We start from the raw sequence: 24,306 nt of genomic DNA, 5'->3' as shown, positions 1-24,306 counted from the left end.
CAGCCCATAGATGCCCTGTACCAAGCATAAGCGTCTTCCAAAGATATCTGTGGATAGATACACAATAATCGCCACACGGCAGGTGATTTGGCAGTCGCAGTGTGGTATTATGGTACTTAGGCAATCCTATATAATTAATGCATAAAATGTTTAGATTGTATCTCGGAATCGAACGTTTGACCTACGATCGCAAGTCCACTCCATTAGCGTTGGGATACCACTGCTCAAATAGCAAATTATATACAATTTCTATATCTGTTTATTACCTAATAATAATCACAAATTAAAAAAAATGTAGGACGGTGTTAAGCGGCTGATAGACGTTCGAGCTTAAAGATCGCGATGTTAAAGTTCGCGTACTTAACTCGATGTCGGCTAAACACGGAAAACTAGAATACTTTTGACAACTATAGTATGGAATTAAACGAAAGACGTGTAGTATGTAGAAAATAGTCAATGTGTACATTGAACGAGATAGCTGAGAATGTCAAAAATGTACAATATTCACACATAGATACATTTATTTTGAAACAAACTTTTAGACCTGGTCTAAGAACTCTATTAAGATAGCGAAGTTCCTGGGATTCCGGGTATCCTTGACTCGGGCCGCTTCATATTACTATTCCATAAGGTTGGCTATTTACATATACTAAAAATATATACATTGAATACATCAGTACATAAACAAACAATAAATAATAAAAACATCAAATAAACTTGGTTAAAGTTCACAGTTGCCTAGAAGAGAAAAAAAAAAACGTAATTACACCGTCTTCTTTTTTTTGACAGGAGTTTTTTTTGCCTTTATTGAATATTACGGTTTCTGCGGATTGCAGTTGACAGACTTTGGGAATTTAACAAAAAGCGAAAACTTGTATCACATAGTTAACTTCGAGGAATACCACACAAGGACAGCACTAATAACAAACATAAGTTTGTTATACCTTTATTTTATATTGGCTTCTAATTAGTAACTATTTATTAGGCAGCTGTGTAACGTATGTACTACCATCTTAACATATGTTTCTGAATTATTATATTTAAAGGAAGTTGTAAAGACAAGATCGTGTAACTGATGATCGTTGGGAACGAAAGGTTCCCGATTGGCGACCACTAGATGGACTGACAGAGTAATGGTCATTGAGGCAATATTTGCGGAGGCCTATGACATGCAGTGGTTGTCTAAAAAGTAAAAAAAGAAGATTAAAAAAAGGATAGTAGAAGAAATTGTAAAAGTCTTATTACAGTGTGAAGGATATTTGAAGTAATAATATACCTTGTAAATGAATTATTCTAGTACTTAATTAGGATTATTGTCAATGTGATTCGAAAAAAAATAAACCGATTTTGTTGATAGATCTTCTTAGATCAAGGTACGTATCGAACCCTCGCAGGTTTAGATTGAAGGACGCCATTATAGAGAAGTTCAATTTGATTCTATTCACTGTCATATTGGACTATCCTATCATTCCACTCGGGAAGTAGACAAGTTGTCACTGTAAATGATTGTAATTGATATATAATAAAAAAAACATGCACATTCGTTCAGAATGTTTATGTTTAATATATGAATATTTAGTATACATTATATCTAATATATAAAATTCTCGTGTCACGGTGTTCGAACTTGAACTCCTCCGAAACGGCTTGACCGATTTTTACCAATTTTTACATGCGTATTCAGTATGTCTGAGAATCGGCTACTATCTATTTTCCATAACCCTAAGTGATGGGTGGTGAAGGGTGGTCCACTCCTAAATTTTATTTTTAATTTTTTTGACGAAATTTTTGTTTTTATTTTTTTATGATACAACATACAAAAATACATACAACCCTAAATTTTCACCCCTCTACGATCAACCCTTTTCTTACATTTGTTAATTAAAAACTTTATTTTTTTTGCAAAACAACGTTTGCGGGATCAGCTAGTATGTATATATGAATGTATAAAATGAATATTGCCGGTTACAATTATGTAAATATAAATAAAATAAATAAAAAGTCCAATACAATTACATACATTTATACAGATGTTATTAGTGTGATAAGTGTGCCCAATAGTGGACTCGTTTGGGGTAACTGAAAACTTTTTTTCGCAATCGCAAGAGATTATCGTGCAGTAATAGGTTGCGCAAGAAAAGTTCGGGGCGCTAGTCGACCATAAAAGCCGGTGTCCCACGCCCTGATCGCCTGTCTAAAAGGCGGGATCGAGTTGGACGCACGGCATTCGTACAACGAAAATGAAGCAGGGAACAGCTCTCCTCGCTCTACTTCTCGGTAAGTTTTTACGATATTTTTTTTTAAAGTAAAAACAATCGAGCATTATGCGGCCAGTTTCTAGAAAGTTCTAAAAAGTTTTCTTTACTTTCAACTGTTTTTTTTTCATACTTTTATTTCTAGATTTTTCGCGAAAAACAATTTAATGAGGTAAGTTTGTAGAATGTTATATTTAAATAACTTTTTATTAACATAAATTGTTATGTAAATTTAATAATAATTTTATTAATCCGTTTCCAAATTCTCGTCAGCTTTATTTTATTTCAGAAAATTGTATGCGACTTCGAAGCATATTTTTTTAACGAAAAACTTTTTCTATAATTATAAATTTAAAAAAATGTTTATAAAATTAATATAACTTTTGTCGTGTTATAAAACAAATAATATAACTGCATATTTTATATTTTACGTCGATTTTCTATTTAGTTAAAATAGTTAAAAGTAATGAACGCTAATAAAAACTATGCTATTAAGAAATCAATGTGCATTAGTGCATATGTAACGGTATATATATATATATATATATATATATATATATATATATATATATATATATATATATCTATAGATTATTTTATTATAATAAATTTATAATAATTAAAAGAAATCATTAATTATAATTATATGAATAGCAGTACGGAACAGTAGCATTGGATGTTTTAAATATGATTTATAGACATGGCTCTTGGAATATCGATCCTTCTGGTTTTAAAATCTGGAGTCGATGATTCAATAGTACTTTTTTTATAATTACTTGAGTAAAGATGTCTAGGGTTTCCTATTAATTGTGATTGCTAAACCAAGAAGGAAGCCATAAATTTATCATAGAAAAAATTCACAAAATATTTAAAATAAAATTTATATAACCTCAAATATTTAGTCACAAATCTGCTTTTTACGGTGAAACGAACATTGATAAACGTAGGATCCAATAATGAGTCATTAAAAGTCTACTTATAGTTACTTATTAGGAAGTTTTCGTCATAATTCACTTTTGCCAAGAATTAAGGTGGGTGTACACACGCATGCTTTTATGTTTAAGTACCTGTGGGAATACACACGGTTCCAAAACTATTCCTACACGAAGTTAGACTAAGAAATTAACAAGATTTTCGTTTAACACTTATAATAACTTGCGTAATATTTTAACCATACATTTTTATAATCTGTAGTTTTAAGTTTGAGGTCCTAAAATCACTTAGCATAGACCTCTTAACAATAACTAATTTTGACCTTTTATGAGTCTGGATGTATGCATATAAAGTTCCACGAGATATTTTAGATCATCCTTTTGGAAGTTTTAAATCTAAAAATAAAAGTATATTATTAAAATAAATCTTATTATAACATTCGAGAGTTTTAGTTGATGGAAATGTTGAAAAGTTTGTATGTTGACACATTTACATGATTGATTTAACAATTTCTCATCTGTACATTATAGTAATGTATACATGAAAAATTTTTAAATTCCATTTCAAAATGAAAGTACTTCTGTTGTTGGCAGGCTTTTCTCAACAGATCACTGTTTCCAAGTCGATGATAGCTTACTAACTTAGGTAATGTAAAATTATTAGACGATTCAAAAGCGCACGTACAAATATCTATAAAAATATATTTACAACTTTTTTTTTAAAATATCTTCAAAATATCTCTATTCAAGCTGCCTGCTTGAATAATTTGAGGCACCCACTCCACTCTTCTCCACGACCTTAACTATATTGTCGGTGTTTAGATTAAAAATTAAAGGTTACATACCTCTTCAAGATCTTCGTTTTAGATCATGGCTTCTTAAACTATGGGTCGCGACCCCAAGTGCGGTCGCGTAGCAAATTTCTGGGGTCGAGAGACTTTAATGTCAAATATTTATATATACCATTTTATAACATCACTAGAGTTGGCGGAATACAGTGGCCTTGCAGCATCTAGACACGCATTTGTTGAAGGTTTTAAACTGATATAAATACGTAAGAAAAGGGCTAATATATAGCTATTTCGCTATATAGCAGTAGTCGTGCAATAAAGTGCACCGCCCGCCAGCCCGCTGATAAATGCGCATGCGGCAAACAATGCGAATTTCACAACTACCACCGGTTAATCACTTAACACGTGTTTTACCCCTCTACGGGGCATCCTTAGGAGTATTAAGTAAGAAAAGGACTATTATCTAGCCACTTCCGCACATGCAGTGGTAGTCGTGCAATGAAATGCACCGTCCGCCAGCCCGCTGATAAATGCGCATGCGGCAAACAATGCGAATCACTCTGTCACCGTGTCACCCCTCCACGGGGCATGTTCAGGAGCTATGTTACACCGATTAGTGCCAAACAAATTAGTGTGGTGGCAATGTTAACTGTTCGGAACTGTTGTCCGAGGTAAACTTTCGAATTCCTGCAGCAAGAACGCGTTCTAGATCTCTCTTTTTTTATCAACGGCTAGGACAAATATCGGTAAACGTGCACCCTTATACAGAATGTGTGACCTCCACAATCCATATGTTAGCGATATTGATATATTCTCGTGTTCTCTCTTATCTTTTAAAAAAACAATTTCGTTCCAAATTACTGAGTACATACAAGGCAATTTAAACCATGATATAAATATATAAACAAACATAATATAGATGTATAAACCGTAGTCTTTGATCCCTGTCTAGTAATGTTTTTATTTTTATTTGTTTTTTCATTGTTTGACCATAAATCATTATGTGTTCTCAGTGAGATAGTTATAAGGTAACAACTGTAATTAATTTTATATTTCTAAGCTTCTAAGTTTGTACTTTCTTACTGCTTTTTGTTACTGTCTGTCTCCTATAAAGTAAATAAATAAATAAACACCGAGTCTCTAATTTTTGGTTTGGCTGGCGGGTGGTGTACTTTATTACACGACTACTGCTACATAGCGGAAGTAGCTATATATTAGTCCTTTTTTTACTTAGGATGGACTTCCGCAAAGTAACGCCTGAATCCATTAGATAATATAAATGCAATTTTATAATTTTTTGTGCAATTTTTACTTTTTAATTTTTGTATGTTTCAAAACGAATTCAATAACTATATATTTTCATTTGTATATGTATATTGTTACCTAATATATAAATCATCAAAAAATATTAATTTATTTTTCTTTCATATTTGTATGGGGTCGTTAAGTAAGAAAATCATAAGTAAGAAAAGGACCAATATTTAGCCCTTTCCGGTGCATCTTCAGGAGTTTATGTTAGTGAAGATGCCCCGTGGAGGGGTGAAACACGTGTTGAGTGATTTGGCGGTGGCAGTTGTGTGATTCGCATTGTTTGCCGAATACGCATTTATCAGCGGGCTGGCGGGCGGTGTACTTTGTTCCACGACTACTACTGCATGTGCAGAAGTGGCTAAATATTGGTCCTTTTCTTACCTAGCTTCATACATTGCCAACGTCACTTATTGACGTATGAACTAAGATTCTACACTTTTGGGGCGAGCTCACCAGACGTTAAGAGTAACACCTAATCTATCTTCATGAAATACTTCGCACTTAGATTCTCTAACATTACTACCGTCGCGCCTAATCACCAACCATACTGTTCTAAATATAATATCTGGTTAAAAACTTATAAAAATATTACACCTTTTTTAAATCTTATAACAAAGTATATGTAAACAGTCAAACATAAAACCTTCAAGTCTTCAGAGTGTCTTTAAAAACAGATTAAACTACATTTTAAATATACTTCATAAAATAGTGCAATTGTTTTATATAAAAAGATATGGATGTATCGAAGAAAGATAGAGATTGTAAATGACAGATGGAAATTGAAATATCAAGTTTTGAAAGATCAAAGGAGAAAGTGAAATAAAATAATAAAATGAAAACATACTTTACCCAAGTTGTAACATCCCTGCCACATACATGGCAGGAAAGAACGAGAAGTCCTCAAAAAGGAGGGCCATGAAAAATAAAAATAAAAATTTAAATTTCCGATCGACGTTAATCCATAAAAAAGATAGGTGATGACTTGAGCATCGCTTCACCGTTTATAAACTATGAAGTTATAATACACAGACTATAAATGCATCAAAAAGTTTGAGGCACTCATTGGTGTAATCCGCCAAATATTTGTGTGAAGCCACATAAACTTTTGTTAATAAATTGAACATGATTGTGAAATGGCACACGCAATATTCGGTAGCTTTAAAAGTTCACGAAAACTTTTTAAGTTCTCCCGATGTCGATTAAATGTAATAATTATCGCAATTCACGGGTTCTATTACTTGGATACATTGTTATTTATGTTTCATACTTTGTGCATTAAATATTTAGAATTTACACTACTGACAACCATGTTTCTAAATGATGAGCAGCAGCGCTCGATTTTGGTATATTCCCCCAAAGATATCTTCGGGGGAAGAAGGGAAGACCTTTGCCTTGCAGAAGGCTTCTGTAGGCTGTGGGCAGTAATAATATGGTAGTTAACCGTGGTAACAAGTTTTTAACTTTATTAGGATATTTGTTACATTGTTACGCTTGTTTTAAACACTAACTTAATATTTTTACTATTTAAAAAATCAATGAACTAAATCAAATATTCCGGAACATGTTTACCTAGATTTCAAGTCTTGGTTTGAACTATATAACGTATAATCAAATTGATATAATTCTCTAATTTCAAGATGAATAAATACTTTAGTAAAAATTTCGACTGAAGTGTTTAAAAGCATTATATAAATTGGAGAATAAGACGCCGGATTTTCAGTAATGTTCGAATACTACTTGTCGATAAGAAAATCGGTTCAATTCAGCAGTGAGACTTTTTACCGACAAACCTTTTAACCCCTTTATAACGAAGCCCCTGCATTTTGTAAGAAAATTATTACAGTTTTTGAAAGGCAAGTTAATTTCAATTTACGTTTGATTTCGTATTAATCGTTATTTATTCCAAATCAATAGTTAAACCTTGATTTGTTACAATTAATCAGTGACTAAGACCATTAGATGGATCGATATATTTATGGTCGCGAGATATCGTTGGATGCGGATCATTGTGGCGATTTTTGCAGGAAGATCTTTTATTTTTAGTGTCTATCGTCTGATATGAATTAATGAAGGAGTCACATTACTGACAATTAACAGAAAATCGTGTTTTCTTCTACATTTTCCCTTCATGTTAGAGTTGTTAAAATTTTGACGTGTTAATCAGTGAATTTTACAGGTCAATATGTTTTGAATTTAACTACGATAGGATGTCTAGTGCTAAACATAGGTCTCCTCAAGAGATTTAAAAAAGGAGCGATAAAAACGGCCTGTCTCAGATGTCATGGGTACAACACTTTTATTGGATTTTTTCATCGACACAATCAAGATAGTGATTCTGTTTTTTTTTTTAAAGATAAGCAATAGTGCAAGATACAGTGAAAAGCTTGTTTGATGTCAATAAATATTATTAATCATACGTTTAAAAATAATTAGCTAATTTTTCTCCAAGAAACCTTTAAGAATTACGACATAAACAATGGTTTCACTATGTTTCGTGCATGTAGCTCCCATTGATATTTCAGAACTGTCAGTTAGCTTAGAGTATTGATTTAAGTATATAACCATCACCTAATTCAAAGTGTTACGTTGTCTGACGTCCGTTTATAAAAGTCATTGGGCGCGAAACAGTTGACATGAATTAATTTCTTCTAATTACGAATTCAGGTAGGGTTTTGTTGTAAATGAATTTGTGTTAGGAATAAATTATAAGTTAAGTATTTTACTTATCTATAATTTTTTATCTTGTTTTTATTTATTATAGTAATATATAATACTTATTTGAAGCATTAGGATAGAAGATGACCATGCGATGCTTATAAGTACATATGTAAATATGCGCAGTTCTAACCTAAAAGTTTTTGAAATACATTAACTTTTACTAAGAATCTTCAATCAATACATGAGCTAATAAATTTGATTAGTTCAGTAATATACAATTTTCGGATTATATTGAAAGATTTCTAGAAAGCCTTTAAACATGTTTTCATCTGGAATTCCGTGACAGTAAAATAAATTTTCATAAACACGAAGTTATTAATGTGACAGCTGATTATGAGTGATGTTCTTGTATCGATTGTCTTCTAACTCGATATAAGTAGACCGTCGAGAAATGTCATGAATTTTTTGTAAAATAATACAAAGGCTTTTTTGTTGATAAATTGATCAGTAGCAGCCTTGTTGTAGGGGAATGTGACTCACGGATTCGATTTCCGGGATAGTCTTCCACATAATTCACACGTTGGGTAATAATTATGTATGTTTTTTTTCTTTTTTATTCTGTATAAGCGGAGCATTTGACCTCTGTCTCGCCTGATGTTAAGCGATGACGACTTGAAGACTTCTACGTTATAGTTTGCTAGAAAATGAGGCCAGAAGGAAGAATGCCACTGCTCATGTGAGTTTTGCGACGTCTTGACGTCTTGCTAAGCGATCGCTATATATGTACCCATTGCCTTGCAGTTGGCGTCTGAAACAACGATGATAAAAATTATATAATACCATTGATGGACATTTGTAATTTTAAATTTACAATTACTAAATTACTACGTAATTTAGGAAAAAAAATTTTTATACAATTAAAATAATTAGTATATATATATATATATATATATATATATATATTTATTATTAAAATACTTTTTAATATAAATCCTGCATTAGAACTGAAGCATTTGTTGTTCATCTTCGGCTATTTGACAAAGGAAGCTTAGTATTTTTTTACTAGAATCACAAAGCTGTAGTTAAATTAATATCAAATATGTGCTAATCTTATGTATGTAATGCACATACATAAGATTAGCACATACTTTTTAATTATGGCCACTGTTTTTGACGGCCTCTCGTAATTTCGACGAGCAATACTTTTGAGCAATATAGGTAACCAATTCATTTGCATAGGCATATCATAAAACTATTTTAACCTTTTTATGAAGTATAATAAAAATCAAAAATTATTTAAAGTCATTGTAAAATTTTCGTATAATTATTTTTAGTTACAATCGCTGCTTGAAAAATCCAATTTTGTACAAGTTTTTTTTTTCAATGCATTTTAAACTTTTGTCCGTTGACATCGTGCGGCCAAAACCAAATTATATTTTAATCGGGAACGCGCCCTATTCGATTTTTCGCAGAACTTCCGCACGTTTAAAATGTACGTCCACAGATTAAATATAAAATGAATCACGTCGAACGCACAAAGCTCGCATTGTTTTGTCGCGTTATTTACTTTTTACTTTTGATGTTTTAATACACTTAATTTATTAAATGAATGTAAATTAAAAGAGAGAACGAATAATGTATGTAATAAACAATTTTAATAAGAAATTTCTAATACAATTATTGACGGATAAAATTTTTTATTGAAAATTCAAACTTTAGGATTACAACGAGATTTTCTGTCAAGATTGTGTCGAGTAAACCGCTTGCCTGTTCCACACGGAACACAGTTACAGAGTGCTTGTATTGTTCAAGGCTATTTATACACATGCGGGAATAATATAATGATGGTTTATCACAACCGAGCGACGCATAAGTAATAGTCCCGTTTCACTTTAGCCGTTACTCAAAGTGAGTGTTGCGAAAGTGAAAAGCTTAGCAAGTACGTGACGAAATATACATGTTCAAGTTAGGCAGCTACATAGGTACATATTTTGGAAAGACTTTATATATAATTTATTAATTATATTAAAATAAAAAAAACCTTTAATGAATTATTTTGTAAAGGATTAATGTGTTTAATCAACATATGTGTTCTCATATCATTTGGTTCTACGATATATCTGTTTTTTTTAAAGATGATTTCTTTTACTCTTTGTTAGTAGAAACGACATTATATAACTTACACGAATAGAGTTTCTCCAAGAGACACAGTCGGGACAAGTCGTTGAATGCGGGCAGCGCAGGACTGGTGATCGTGATGATATTTGAGGATGTCCATGGCTTGCATTGGGCGTCTATCGCCTGAAAGTAGAAGAAAGAAAGAAGAAGATGAGTTCCTTCAACGTCTTTTGCGGCCGAAGGTTTCTGGAGTTGCAAACACGAGCCGATTGACGTGATAGGCTCCCACTAGATAGAACGTCGACCGTTGGGGAAGGCCTAATCTTGGAGTAAGCATCTAGAGGCATAAACATAATGCTGATGATGAATTTCTCCTAGATGTATGATCCTTAACAACTTGTCATTATTTCTCTGCATTAATATTATTTTATCACGACGATCAATATATTTATACCACATCGGTGTAATCTAAATAACACACATACTTTGATATTGAAATAGTTTGAAATGAAAACTATATTACAGCGTGTCCGAGAGTATCAGAGATTGGCTATAACACGATAAGGAAATAGTTATAAACTTACCCGAGGCTTATATCCCGTCATCGACATAGTTAACGATATACTGGAGTCGCTGTTTCGAAGTTACAGTTAGTAGAACTGTGTTAAACTTGAAATCACATATGAGTTTTTAAATGTTTCATTTACGTTTTTTACTGTCGACTCACACTCGCTTCATCTCGGTTTGCAATAGGATATTTCGTCTGGCAAAGTGTATTACTTGAATATTCCTCCAAGAGACTCTTTCAAAAGGCATGTACCACAGGTACTTACACCTTTAACCTTTATTGTTCCACCAGGCGTCGTGCACCAATATGGCCCACATAAGAAGGTCTTTTTTTATATGGCCCCCGCTATTGGGTGCCTTTCTTACCCCCTATCTGGTGTGGGACAGGGACTTTTTGTTTTAATATATTTAGTTTTTCACAATCTTTTTTATTTTCTTACTCTTCATTTATACATCTTAAGATCTTTCATTCGGTTTTTTTCCACATTTCTTCTTTCATTCTCTTTCGCTCTGTGACGTGTAAGAAGGTCTTTTAGGGTAGACGTGTTCAGCCGGTGGCACAAATTTTAATACCCTATCAGGTATAGTGGTAGATAATGTGATTTATGGAAGAGGTAAAGTAAATGAAACAAAGGAATTCTAAAAAATTAAACTTAAAAAGACCCTGTTCCTCCCAAGATAGGGGTGAACGAGAGGTCTCCAATAACAGGGGCCATAAAAAATACATTATCAGGAAGACAAATCAGATGGCGTCTATTATCTGCGTTTCAATTTTTAAAGCTCATTAAGAGAGATGTACCATTGGTGGCTGAAATTGTCTTACCAGGTTGTGTGTAATAGCGGTGGTAAGAATTTCAGTGCTCCAACAGGTGCGTGTATCATCAGAGAAATAATTTAGATGCCTAAAATTTTTATGCCTTATCAGATCGTATTTACCACGGGTGGCTGAAATTGTCTTACCTCACCTTCTGGTGTGTACCAACGGTAGTAAGAATTCCAGTGCTCCATCAGGTAGCGTGAAGAGGCAAAAATTTCTAGGCCTCATCAGAACGTGTTTACCACGAGTGGCCTAAATTTCAATGCCACCCATGTCGACGTATATATATATACGTATATAAAAATTATATGTAACATTAGTAGACTTCTTTGTTTCAAGGTTGCAGGATGTCGTTGCGGGCAACACTGGTCATAGTGGCCATTTGTGGTGAGGGCTTGTACCTTGTAGTAGAGGACTATCGGATGACATAATAATGATGATATCAGAGTACTGAAACATTTACTTAAATTAGTAAACAAACAAATTTTGTTATTACCATTAATCGTCGATTAGATCGTAACATAAAAAAGTTTAAATAAGTGCGGAGATTTTAAACAAAGTAATATACAAAGTTTTATTCTATTTCTCTCATTCACATTTGGTGATTCGGTGTCCAGTGTTGTCAACCTTTGCGGTTTTAACAGCGTCGTCTGATTCAATTCGAATTCTCGGGCTAAAATTTTTTATTTGTATTAAAAAGGAATTTTGTTGTGAAAACGATTTTTATATTGTTACTCGTGAACTTTGGTGACATTTTTTATACGATTCCTACCTACCGGATTAAAACAAGTTTAATTATTTATATAATATTAATAATATTAACATATATATGAATATTTCATAGTATATGTACAGATTGTTGGATTATAAGTGTGTAAACCATAAATACATAAAAAAGATAATACTCATTTGTCAACGAAAAGCTTTAACTTGCACATCTATTTCCAATTATCATATATTAAGCGATAACTCTAATATATGTTACATTATTTTTTTTTGACAAGTCAATAACTTCTGGCTGTACAGTCTACAAGAAATAATATATATATTTATAATATTTCTGAAAACTTTGAGTTTTGGAAAGGGGACACCCTTTACCCTTTTTTATACATTATATGACAGCAAATGACCTACGCGTTCACTCCTTTATTGCTTCTGCACTTATTATTAATCATCCTGTATATTAATTAAAACATAAAAATAATAATGTATTGGGCGTTCAACTTATATGACGTCATGAGTACAGTATTTCTAGTTGTAAGTTATAGTTGTTGAATTTTATCTGTATCTAATACCGTTCCAATATAGCATACGAAAGCATATCCGGGGAAACTTGCGGAATAGGAAGTAAGTGAATCCAGTACCGCCATCTTGTCGGTGCAATTAGTAAAGTTTTAATAAACACTCGACTAAGCGCCTTTAGTTATCCAGGTTTAATACGTAGTTTAGAATAAATAATTACTTTAAATGAACGTATAATATAAAGATAACTTAACATGAAAAAGATTGTTCGTCTTTTTTATTATTATGTAGAGATCCGTTTAAAATTGTTTTCTGTTTTATTCTGTATTTAATGTTTATCGCAAACGTATTTTGTATTTTATGATATTAAACTAATGTCAACTTATATATTACTATATGTATATCCATTTGAAATAAATAATAATTATTAATTTTTCTATTAGCGGCTGGGCATTTTTTGCTATATCACCAGAGCGCCCGGTTGACAGTTATATTATAAAGTGTCAAACTTTTGACAGCAAAAGATATACAGTACCCGGCAATGAATATTGCACATAGACCTTTGCAAAGAGACAATCGGCTAATTTCGGCTTCGTAGAGCATTATCTCTGTCGCACGAAATACATCGACTGACAAAACGTCACATAGGTAGTGTGGGACAGAGAGAGAAGCCGAAACTAGCCGATTGTCTCTTTCCAAAAGTCGATGTGCAATATTTATTGCCGGATACTGTACGCAATTTAAAGTTTCAATTAGAAATACGTATCAGAAACAATTGTAGATTATTTTGGAACCGTTTTAAATCATTGCTCCTTGTGGAATTTCTTAAATAACTATGTGTTTCGAGTTAAAGTTGAAACTATTTGGCGAAGCGAGCGAAGATTTCTGTATTTAAACTATTTTGCATGGAGTCTCGGGAGGGGTACAGTTATGGTGGGTTTGCTGAATTTTTGTTACAAAATATTAACATAGTTTGGACTGTGTGGACATGTTAATGGCAGTACTTTAGCAAGTGATGCTATAGGTTAAGCTTATATAGAATTGTGTTCTGGTTGAAACTGCGTCTTAGTAAGTAAACTAAATATGTTACATTTAATGATTTTTATTGATAAGCGCAAGTGGTGCTGTAAAGAATTCCGATTTCAAAATTCTGATTACCACTTCGATGCTTTTGCGTACCGGGATATTTTTAAAAAATCACAAATTTTCAAATATCAGCCGTACTGTTGAAAATTACTTTCCACATATAGAAATGAAACGATATTGGGGTCCCTTCACCTTGGAACACGTTTGATTCATCGATCCTTTTACACCTTGTATATTTTATATGTATATACATATATATATATAATTGAATTTCTTTATTGTTTGGGATTCTTCCTAGAGCTGGCAGGTCTTGAGGTAATCACAACACGAAGTCCGAAGCAGAAGTGTTAAATTCATTCGATCTTTGCCCGTATTTATACCGATGTAAATGAACAATTTTATTTCTGTGGAATTCCCCTTTTCGATGCACCTGACAATGACGTAATATTGCCCCTAGAATTATTTTTTTACAATACAATGTTAGTTGTGAGGCATTATTTAAATACTTATTTGTGTCGTTGTCTTGTTTAACAACTATTAGTTATTTTATTTCAATTGCTGACTTTTTAAAGAAATTGAATATTTATTTAATTATGGACACGCGTTAGCTTCATAAAAATCAACTAAAGACTGAAGAAATAAAATTAGAATATATATATATAATGTGTTTTTATAAATTTTTTTTTGTCTTTGGGAATCATATGATTTAAAATACCCGTTGTAAAAATGATATCAAAAATAATTCTAATATAAAAACGAATCGTGGCAAATTAAATTACTACATAAAAGCATTGAGATTTATTTGTAAGCAAACACCTGGCAATATTTTTTCGGATTTATCTCAAGTGTATGACATCGATTCGATCGAATATATTGAGGTTTGATATCAGATACGTCGATCAAATGACAAAGAACAGACCCGGGGAGAAAGTCGGGGCAAAGGAGTCGCTAACAAGGTTTTATAATAACAAAGTATCGTATTACAAAGGGCCTGTCTGATTTTTATTGGTTTTTATAAACATCTTTCGAAAATTCATTGAAATTTTCTAAATCAGTGCAAATTAAAATTAAACAAATGCAACGTAAGATAGAATATATTAATAAGTGTCAAATTAACTATAAATAAAATTTGTATTTATTTTATAACCTTGTTTAATTAATGTGAGTTTTTAAAAAAATATATTTTCCAAGTCACATGACGTGAATTTAAAGTTCCATTTTTGAATTAATATTTTTATTATATTCTTCTCCACAGTCGTGAATTCTTGTCAGGGTGGTGACAGTCTTGTTCTGTTCGGTTCTGATGCCTCCACTTCTCTCACTAAACTTCGCCTTATTGCTTGGTGTTTAACAGAGTTTTGATAAAAATTATCCATCTTGTTGAAGAGCGTCCACGAGTTCGCTCGCGTTGAATTATGTGTTGCATCACGAAAAGTCCTCATTGCATATGACATGTCTAAAAAACTTAAAAATTCGTTTTTGAACAGTCGATGTTAACCTCTCTTTCATGTTGAATTCTTCTAGGATCGAAATATAGGTAAGATCAGAGTTCCTCAAACTTTTTTGTGTCGTAGACCCCTTGCCATGTTTTTCCGTGTTGGGTTGACCCCCTACTTACCTGATATTGATTTCCTGTAAATTTCTAACTGTAATGAAGTTTAGTGTATGTTCAAAATGTATTGCGACCACAAAGTGTATACCAACATCCTACAACTTACACAATTTTATAAACATATACAATAATTTTTTTACTTCATAGGTACTTTTATAAATAATGTAAATGTTTTGATGTTATAAGATAGTATGATGTAAGTAAATAGGTACTATCAGTGTATGTGTTGAGATCCACTATCGTGGACCCCCATATCCATTTCATGGACCCCCAATTTATTTTTCGCTGACATAGACCCCTTGCAGGTGGTCATAGACCCCTAGGAGTCGATATAGACCACTTTGGGAATCATTGGGTTAGATGAATAGTTCACAGAATTCTTAACATCCCTCTCCAGCATTACGTCTCATTATATACGTGTATACAATCAATTGAAAGTATATCGTATTTCTATTTATTCTATAACAAAAAATATTAAATAAAAATAATGAAAATACAGGTTATCAAAATTATAATATAAAATATTCTATTTAAAAATTAAAAACAGTTAATGATAATGGTTCATAGATGGCGCTAAACACAATTAATTAAATTAAATATGTCGTCTAGGTTGGCGGTGAATTATAAAAAGAATATAAAAATTTTTTATTCTAAACTAATTGTAATGTTATGCTTTTGCTAATGTAAAACATGTACAATTGAATAAATAAATATTTCACAGTTTAGGTTTCAAGAAAATTATTTACAAGTCACGTCTTATCGTATCAGTTGTGAATTCGCAATTTTTATATCGATATTTTAAACCAAGAAATAAGTTTATCAATTAATCATTTTATGGAAAGATTATTTTGTTAAATATCTTTTGCGGACGACATTTAATTTTTAAAGCGGTTTTCACCGATGGTGTAAGGACTGATTAGTACTTCATCGCTCTGAATTTTTCTCTTTGCAAAAGGTTTTTAAAATTCTGAGCGTTCCTGTGAAGTGGTAGACCAGAGGTAGTGAACTCAGACTTGCGGTCGTAGATAGCAGGTTCGATACTAGCGATACAATCTTATAAATTAAGATTGCTACTGTTTTCAAATTTTGTCTGTTTTCAATTTTTAATGGGATTGGTAGCAGCGTCCTCTGCGAACCATAATACCATAATGCGATCGCAAACCCGCCAGTCAATATCTTTGGAGGAGGCCTATGCCTTGCAGTGAAAGCTTTAGGACTGAAACAACTACGACGATTCAATTTCCGAAGTAAAATGTATTTAATTACTTTTTTAAAAGACTCACAATAGCACAGGTATTCAAAATTAACGGCGCATTTTGTTTCACCACGAAAAATCCTTTTAAACATGTTTTAAATTTGAACTGACAATTGATATGATATCGATATTTACTAATAATAAATACATTTAAAAAACTTTTAAGTTAAACGTTTTTTTGATACCCATATTGTGGTGATTGTGGAAAAATATGTACCTAGTCCGCCATATTGGAACGGCGTCCATCTTGAATTTTAAATTTTGACATAATCATCGTGTTTTGCTAGTGTAGCCCTTTCATTTGATACTCATATTGGGGGGTTAAGGAAAAATATGTAATCCGCCATTTTGTATCGGCGGCCATTATAGATTTATAATGTTATTGATTTTATTATATTGTGTTGTCATCTAAATTAAATGTGTGTACCAAATTTTAGATCAATCTGACAACGAGATGGTGCTTAAATTTCTATTTCTAACTTTGACCCAAATAAATAATCAAATAAATTCCGTACGGGTCGAACTAAATAAAACCGTTTAATAAAAAGATTTCCAGCCACTTCGATTTACTAATCCATAAGGTTATGTCGGCTATTTTCGCTCGTCTACGGATCTCCTCATTTCTGAAGAAATTCCAAGACCTGCCTTCTCCATCGCCCGCTGAGCAGTTATAATCTTGCCAAAGGAGCTTAGTGAGAAACCACGTCTCTGAATTCTAAATCATCACTGATAACATATTGGTCTTTGGAAGTTGTTAACATTTAAGGACAAATCGATCGAAAACCTTTTATTTAATTCAGGCGTTACCTTGCGGAAGTCCATCCTTACTAAGAAAGGGACCAATATATAGCAACTTCCGCTAAGCAGCAGTAGTCGTACAATGAAGTGCACTTGTTGACTCGATGTTTGGCACTGGTCAGTGTAACATCTCCTGAGGATGCCCGGCGGAGGGGTGAAACACGTGTTGAGTGAATTAGCGGTGGTAGTTGTGTTTCGCATTGTATACCGCACGCGCATTTATCAGCGGGTTGGCGGGCGGTGCATTTCATTGCACGAATACTACTGCATAGCGGAAGTAGCTATTTATTAGTCCCTATCTTAGTCGAAAACCTTTTGTCTAAATTCTAGGTGTTTTTCTAGATCTTTCCCTAGTTTGTGTGCTCGTTTCGCCGAATTTCCCCTTCAGGATCTTTTAATTAAACGAACGTTTATTTTGCAAAATACTTACCATTATCAGTAACATTAACATAGGTCTTGTCCTTGTTAATTGGCACTAACTGTTTATATTTGCGTACAACATAGTAATTGCTTGTTTTAGATTAGATTATATACCATAAAGCAGTTAATTCTGTTATTTTAAGACTTTTACCTTTTCGTTCGAAAACATTGCACGCATAAACCAGATTTATTTCATAGTGTTTATTTATCCAAGGGTTTGACTACTAGGGATTATACCTTTGAACACTATATGATTTTTTGCGTTTATATAGCATTATAAACACATAAAGTTACTTTTAAGACACTCTGTATAATGTCATTGCATTTAAAAGATGTAGAAATATATTAAATCGTATATACATCTCAACATCTATAAAACCGCTAGGGTATCCTGGTAAATTATTCTGCACACTTTTGACTGAACATAGTGTATGTTTCTAATAATTCGAAATATCGCGAGTTTAAATACAATGTATACCATTAATTTGATAGCCAGTATCAGTTTATTTACAAAGGCTTATATCACACTTTTGTTATGCTATAACTATGGTACATGACCACGTCGATCAATCTTCGTACCATTGATACCACTAACAGAAACTGTTATGAATGTTTGAATATTAAGTATATGTTTAAGATTATTGTAAAATTTTTTGTTTCATCTTTTACAGAAAGTCCTGAAGAACAAAACAACATATTTGCAGACACTTGTAAAATTTTTGGAATTATAATGACTATTGAAATTTTGTTCGTTCGATTGTTTGCTTCGAACTTTCATGCGTTGCAAATTTACTTTGTAATTGTTGTTTAAAAGCAACATCAATCAATCATAAATTAGTGGTAACAAAATTATTTGATTTATTTTATATTTAAACAATATATGAAGCGATTTGTCTGAAATATGTTGCATTATTTTTTTTTCTATTTCAATGCGGCTGGCCCATAATTTCTAGAATTAATCTTTTGCATGCTGTGGTCATAGACGCATATTGCAAGACGTAGGTCTCCCCCAAAGATATCTATAGGGGATTTACCATAATCATTTAAGGGAATCAGGCGTTACTTTGCGGAAGTCACCCTAAGTAAGAAAAGGTTTGACTCTGTGTTTGGCACTAATCGTTGTAACAACTCCTGAAGATGCCCCGTGGAGGAGTGAAACACGTGCTGAGTGATTTGGCGGTGGCAGTTGTGTGATTCGCATTGTTTGCCGCATACGCATTTATCAGCAGGTTGGCGGGCGGTGCACTTTGTTGCACAACTACTACTGTATGTGCGGAAGTGGCTAAATATTGACCAATATTTAGCCACTTTTCTTTACCATAATCGCAGAGGACGCTGCTATCTGTACTCTGGAAACTTATTATGAGCAGTGGAAATCCTATATAATTAAATCACAAAGTATGGATTATATAATATTGAATCCCGAGAATTGAACCCGCGACACACGGTCGCAAGTCCCATTTCTCTACCGCTGCGTTACCATTGCTATTTCTAACTGATTTATATTAAGCCAAATGTCATACTAAATCACGTTAATAACTTCTATTTCGCGGATTTTTTTAAAAAATTTTAGAAACCTTGAGGCATAAGCATAGCAACACATACATATGTCATTACATCTCTGTAAATCGCTGGAACAATTTCGATCGCGAATGTTTTCCACTGTCTATTATATCTTATCTATTGTCTTTTTAAAAAATGAATAAGCGATACATGGAAGCAATATCCATTTCTCTTACGTTTTATTTTCTGTCGTTGCAGCGAAGATTAATGATCATTCTATTGTATCCAGTGGAGACAATGCATTGGAAATTCCCATATATTTGTACATGTGTTAGATAGATCTCTACAATTCGTCACATATTCTATACCAAATTATTAGTTGCACACACACTATCTGTCCTATTAGATTTTTTATTTCCAGAAGTTGTTAGCCTGACACATTATAATCATCATAATGACTATGTCAATAGATATATATCCACAGCACTCTCTTCTAAACATTATCACGATATTCGGTCTTGTGCTGCCTTCGTCCACTGACTTCCTGCAGCCTTCGAATTTCAATAAAAAAATAAATGAATGCGTGGCGTTCATTTAAAAACTCTTCATATTGCTGGCCACTACAGCCACAATACATTGTTTAAAATTCGAATTCGAATCGAACGAGGATTTGAATTCGGATATTTTCAGTTATGCTACCTTTGTCTTTTTATTTGGGATAATTTTTAAAAGCAAATACGTGCCCGCTATACACGTATAAATGTAACATATTTCATGATTTCATTCATTTAAATGTTTCATAAAGAAATAAAATTTGTAATCTTTAAATACTGATGGCTACGCGTTAAACAACGCACTGCGCCGTCAATTAAGCGTATTTAAAAGCGAACTGTCAAATGCAAGAAGTTTCAATAATTAATTTTTCAAGTTTTGAAAACAATTTTCTATGTATATTTTCATAAGAAACTTATACAATGTATTTAATTTTATAAACTTGGTGAATGAAATCAATAGAGTCGTTATAAGTTATGGCTTGACTAAGAGAAAAGTATTTTAATTTTTATTTAATAGAGGATTTTCTCTTTCTTGGCAGTTTTAAAGGCTCTTTCAAATTTAGACTATAAATACGTAACAGTCGCATTAGTTATTTAACTCTTAAAAATAAGACTTCGTTCCATATACATATTGTCTAATCTTATTTTATATATCTGTATGATCGTTATTTTGTCACTAGATTTAGATTTAATTCATGTTCACTCATCACTAGATGGCGTTAGTAGTCGATTGAATAGCGGTTATAAAAAGTTTTGTTTTGTAGCATTTAAGGTGAGAGATTTTTAATAACAAAATTATTCAATATAGATAGCTGGCTTTAAATACATATCCGCTTAAATACAGATTAATGTTTATGAAGAAATCATAAATCCCGATTGCCATTCTTAAACCTTCACTAAGATTTTTCAAATTAAATGTCACGTTTATTGAAGCATCTACTTCAATGGGCTATGAATTTAATATTTTAACATAACTATTTACAAAGGATATTGAGTTGGGCATTTATTGGAATCTTTATGTATGTACTGTTTAGATCGGAGAATAAAGAAATTTTCGGCTGAGAGTATTGGAATTACGTCGCATTTTTTAATCTGCTAATAGTGAAAACGCGAATATAGCGCATAAGAAGCTTTTACTATATAACATTTAGGTTCCGTTTTGTTCAACGATCTCTTGCCATTTGTAGACAGTGACGATCTAGAAATTTTAGGACTTCGGATCGGGAAAAAAAAAAACAAAAAAATAATTTAACATTCCTCTTTTGAGAACAAACCGAAACAAGTGGAATTCTGTAGGTACATGGTCAGGATTATAGGGCGGATATTATCACCTCCCGGCCGTTATAATGATGAAAGGTCACACCTCTTTTTAATAGGATCTATATTTCACAGACATTAGCGTCCGAGCCTTCATTTTTACGTTTAACGTTTAATATTTCCGAAATTTTTTTTGCTCATATTTTTACATATTACAGTGTTTACTAAGTCTCTTGATCTATTTACTAACTTAAATCGTAAACTATTTAAAACTAAGTTGAAGTCAACAATAATGATTACCATCTCTTCTCTTAAGAAATTCTCTTGTTTACGTGTCTATAAATTTATTAAGGGTTGATTTGATTATTGAGTATTTAAACTTTAGGGTTGTTTCAGAAATTTATTTATATAATTTACCTTCATTTACAGCGATATGCCTCGCCAAGGCCCAAAACGAGTACAGGGCCTCGAATCTAGACTTGATTCGCTTGCTGTCCGAGAAACCATGGCTGGGATCAGAATCTCAATATCGTTGGGACGAACCGTCGCGAACAATCTCGAAACTTGACGAAGGCGCCAGTCACAAAGTTACGCAAGACAGCGATGAAGGCATCTCATCTAACTTCGATAACGGGGATTTGAGGTAATTGGCAGAACATCTAGTTCTAAATTCACATGTTTATTTTTCGAACTGAATTTAAAAATAGAAACTAATGATTAAATATAACTATTATTTATGAATATAGGTACATAAATGTGCGTTGTAGTGATGTTTTTGTTTAATACACTACATTTACACCTAACTACAACATCTTTAGTAGTTAAGGCAGTGGTAGTCCAGCGGTAGAGGAGTAAGACTTTGGATCGTAGGTCACGGGTTCAATTTTCGTGGATACAAAATTGTAAGATTCACAATTTGGGCATTAATTATAAAGAATTGCCAGAATTGATTAGTATCACAAATATTTTTCCAGGGTGTTTTCTGCGTACCATAATACTGCTGCGATCGCTAACCCAGCCACTAATTATGGCGATTATAGTATATCGCCTCATAGATATTTAGAAAAGGCTTACGTCTTGCAGTGGGGGTATATAGGTTGAAATGACAACAACGATATCGTTCTTAATTTCAAAATTTATATTTAGAATTTGTCTGAAATTATGAATTTAAGTTACAATATATCAATTAAAAATTATTAACTATCATTTTTAAATATTTACATAACTGTCGAATATACGAGTATTTGGACCTTAATTTCATGGAGTCAAAAATGTTAAATACCAAGACCTAAAACTTGCAAAATGGCCTACGTAAAATATTAATATCTCCCTTGAAGTGTTCTCTGAAGCGATCTAGGACCTCGATAGCTTCCCAATTCGGTAAAATATGGATAGGAACTTTTCTAAATGTGCAAAAGAAGCTATACTGTTAATATATTGGTGTGTATGAACACGGTTGTTACAGTGTGGACTTGGGAAAACGTTCAGCGGTGGCGACAGCTCTGAACGCTGGACGTCGACGCCGCCAACCCACCCCCGCGCTCGGTAAGGCAGTCACGCCGTATCTCGGCGTCGGTAAGCAATGCCGCGAGCGGTAATGTCTGTGTGAAGCTTGTTATGTGTTGCTTTTATATCTTCTCCCATAACTTAGAACATTTCACAAGAATTAGTCGCTGAAATATATTTCTAAGTGTTCTGAAGTGCAAACCATAAACCGTCAAGCGTAGTAGAATATAAGGTGTTGGAAGACGCTGCTATGCAGTCTGCTTTCTATCGCTAGTATTGTAAATCTCTGGGAGACGTCCATGTCCAACAGTGGGATTCTTACGACTGAAATGATGACGATGTCTACTAAGTATATCTGTACTATGCCAATCGGTCCAAAAGGCCCACGATCAGTCGTGGACGTTCTATGGTTGAAATGATAATGATCATCTGGCCTCTTTAAATTTTGAACAGTAACGGTAAAAAGCTGTTTTTTTTTCATCCGGTGTCTTGTGACGGCTTTAATACGGTCATCCATAATTCGAGATATATAAGGTTTGTTTCGATGCTATTATCAATGTATGAAAACCCCCTAGCAGAGGTCTCTTGAAAGAGAGGACAGTCACGTCTTAGAGCTTCCACCTAATCGAGCTAAGAATCTAGCGGGCGCCTAATCAAGTTACTACCTGAGCTCAGATTCATGTGGAAACCTTCAAGCTTAATAAGGAAAGTTAGGTTTTAGTGCTAACTTAAAGGCTGTGAAGCTTTTAATGCCGATAAGAAAAAGAAGTATTAAACAATGATAAGTACTTATATGTTTTATGGGTAAATATATATCAGTTATGCTTGCGTGTGTGTATTCTAGAATAATACATTCTAAAATATTGAAATAGCATGCGACGAAAACGGCGCCTATATAACAAACGAGATCATCTGTGATTGTTAATAAATGGCATAGATAATAAAAAGGAGAGATGATAAAATTTTTAAATTCATTATAATTTAAACCGTAAGTTGTCCACTGTTGGACAAAGGCTTACCACTGAAACTTCTAATAGATGTTCTATTGGAAGCGACCTGCATTCAATGTCTTGCATAGATACATATCAACATAATAATTGATAAATTTTCTAATCATGAAGGTTGGAAATCAAAATACAATAATTCTATAATATTACTGTAATTACATATGTGTAATAAAAACAAAAACAAAATCTTTGTCTAAATGTATTATGTCCAAACTATTTAACTGCGAACAATGTTGTGTTTTGTGCTATGTCCACATGAGTTTTTGCTCCATTTAATTCCTACGTTTGTATCATCCAAGTGTATTTTGTATAATTCAAGAACTTTTTTAAATATTTCTTCTCTATTAAAAAAATATTTTTTTTTATTTATGTTCTACATTACAACGTTCTATTATTGCAACGAATATTTGTAACTCGGAGATATCTTTAGTCTTAAAACTTTTACAAAATATTAATAAAACTAAATAGTTTATTAATTATTCTGTCGCACTGAGTTTTTACTTTTATTTATTTATTCATGTAGGATCCAAATAGGATCATTCAAAGTGTCCACTTGTATACGTAACAAGAAAAATGCACGAAAAGCCCAATTTCATACAAACTAGAATCATATTGAA

General features: G+C 32.7%; 1 protein-coding gene across 1 annotated transcript in view; it reads left to right on the top strand.

Moving 5' to 3' along the window:
• The first annotated feature begins 2,240 nt into the window (after window positions 1-2,240).
• LOC137932434 (uncharacterized) overlaps window positions 2,241-24,306 on the top strand; it is a 32,226-nt gene continuing 10,160 nt past the window's right edge. Inside the window, exons 1-3 of the mRNA XM_068776050.1 lie at window positions 2,241-2,277; window positions 21,606-21,819; window positions 22,642-22,721. Coding sequence (XP_068632151.1) covers window positions 2,241-2,277; window positions 21,606-21,819; window positions 22,642-22,721 — 331 coding nt within the window. The remainder of the gene's footprint in view (window positions 2,278-21,605; window positions 21,820-22,641; window positions 22,722-24,306) is intronic.

Source organism: Battus philenor, unplaced genomic scaffold, assembly GCF_028537555.1.
Source record: "Battus philenor isolate CCGP_79_NKW_IND1 unplaced genomic scaffold, ilBatPhil1.0.hap1 SCAF_11, whole genome shotgun sequence".
NCBI classification, from domain to species: domain Eukaryota; kingdom Metazoa; phylum Arthropoda; class Insecta; order Lepidoptera; family Papilionidae; genus Battus; species Battus philenor.
The sequence above is the reverse complement of the archived record's forward strand: the minus strand, read 5'-3'. Positions and strand labels throughout refer to the sequence as shown.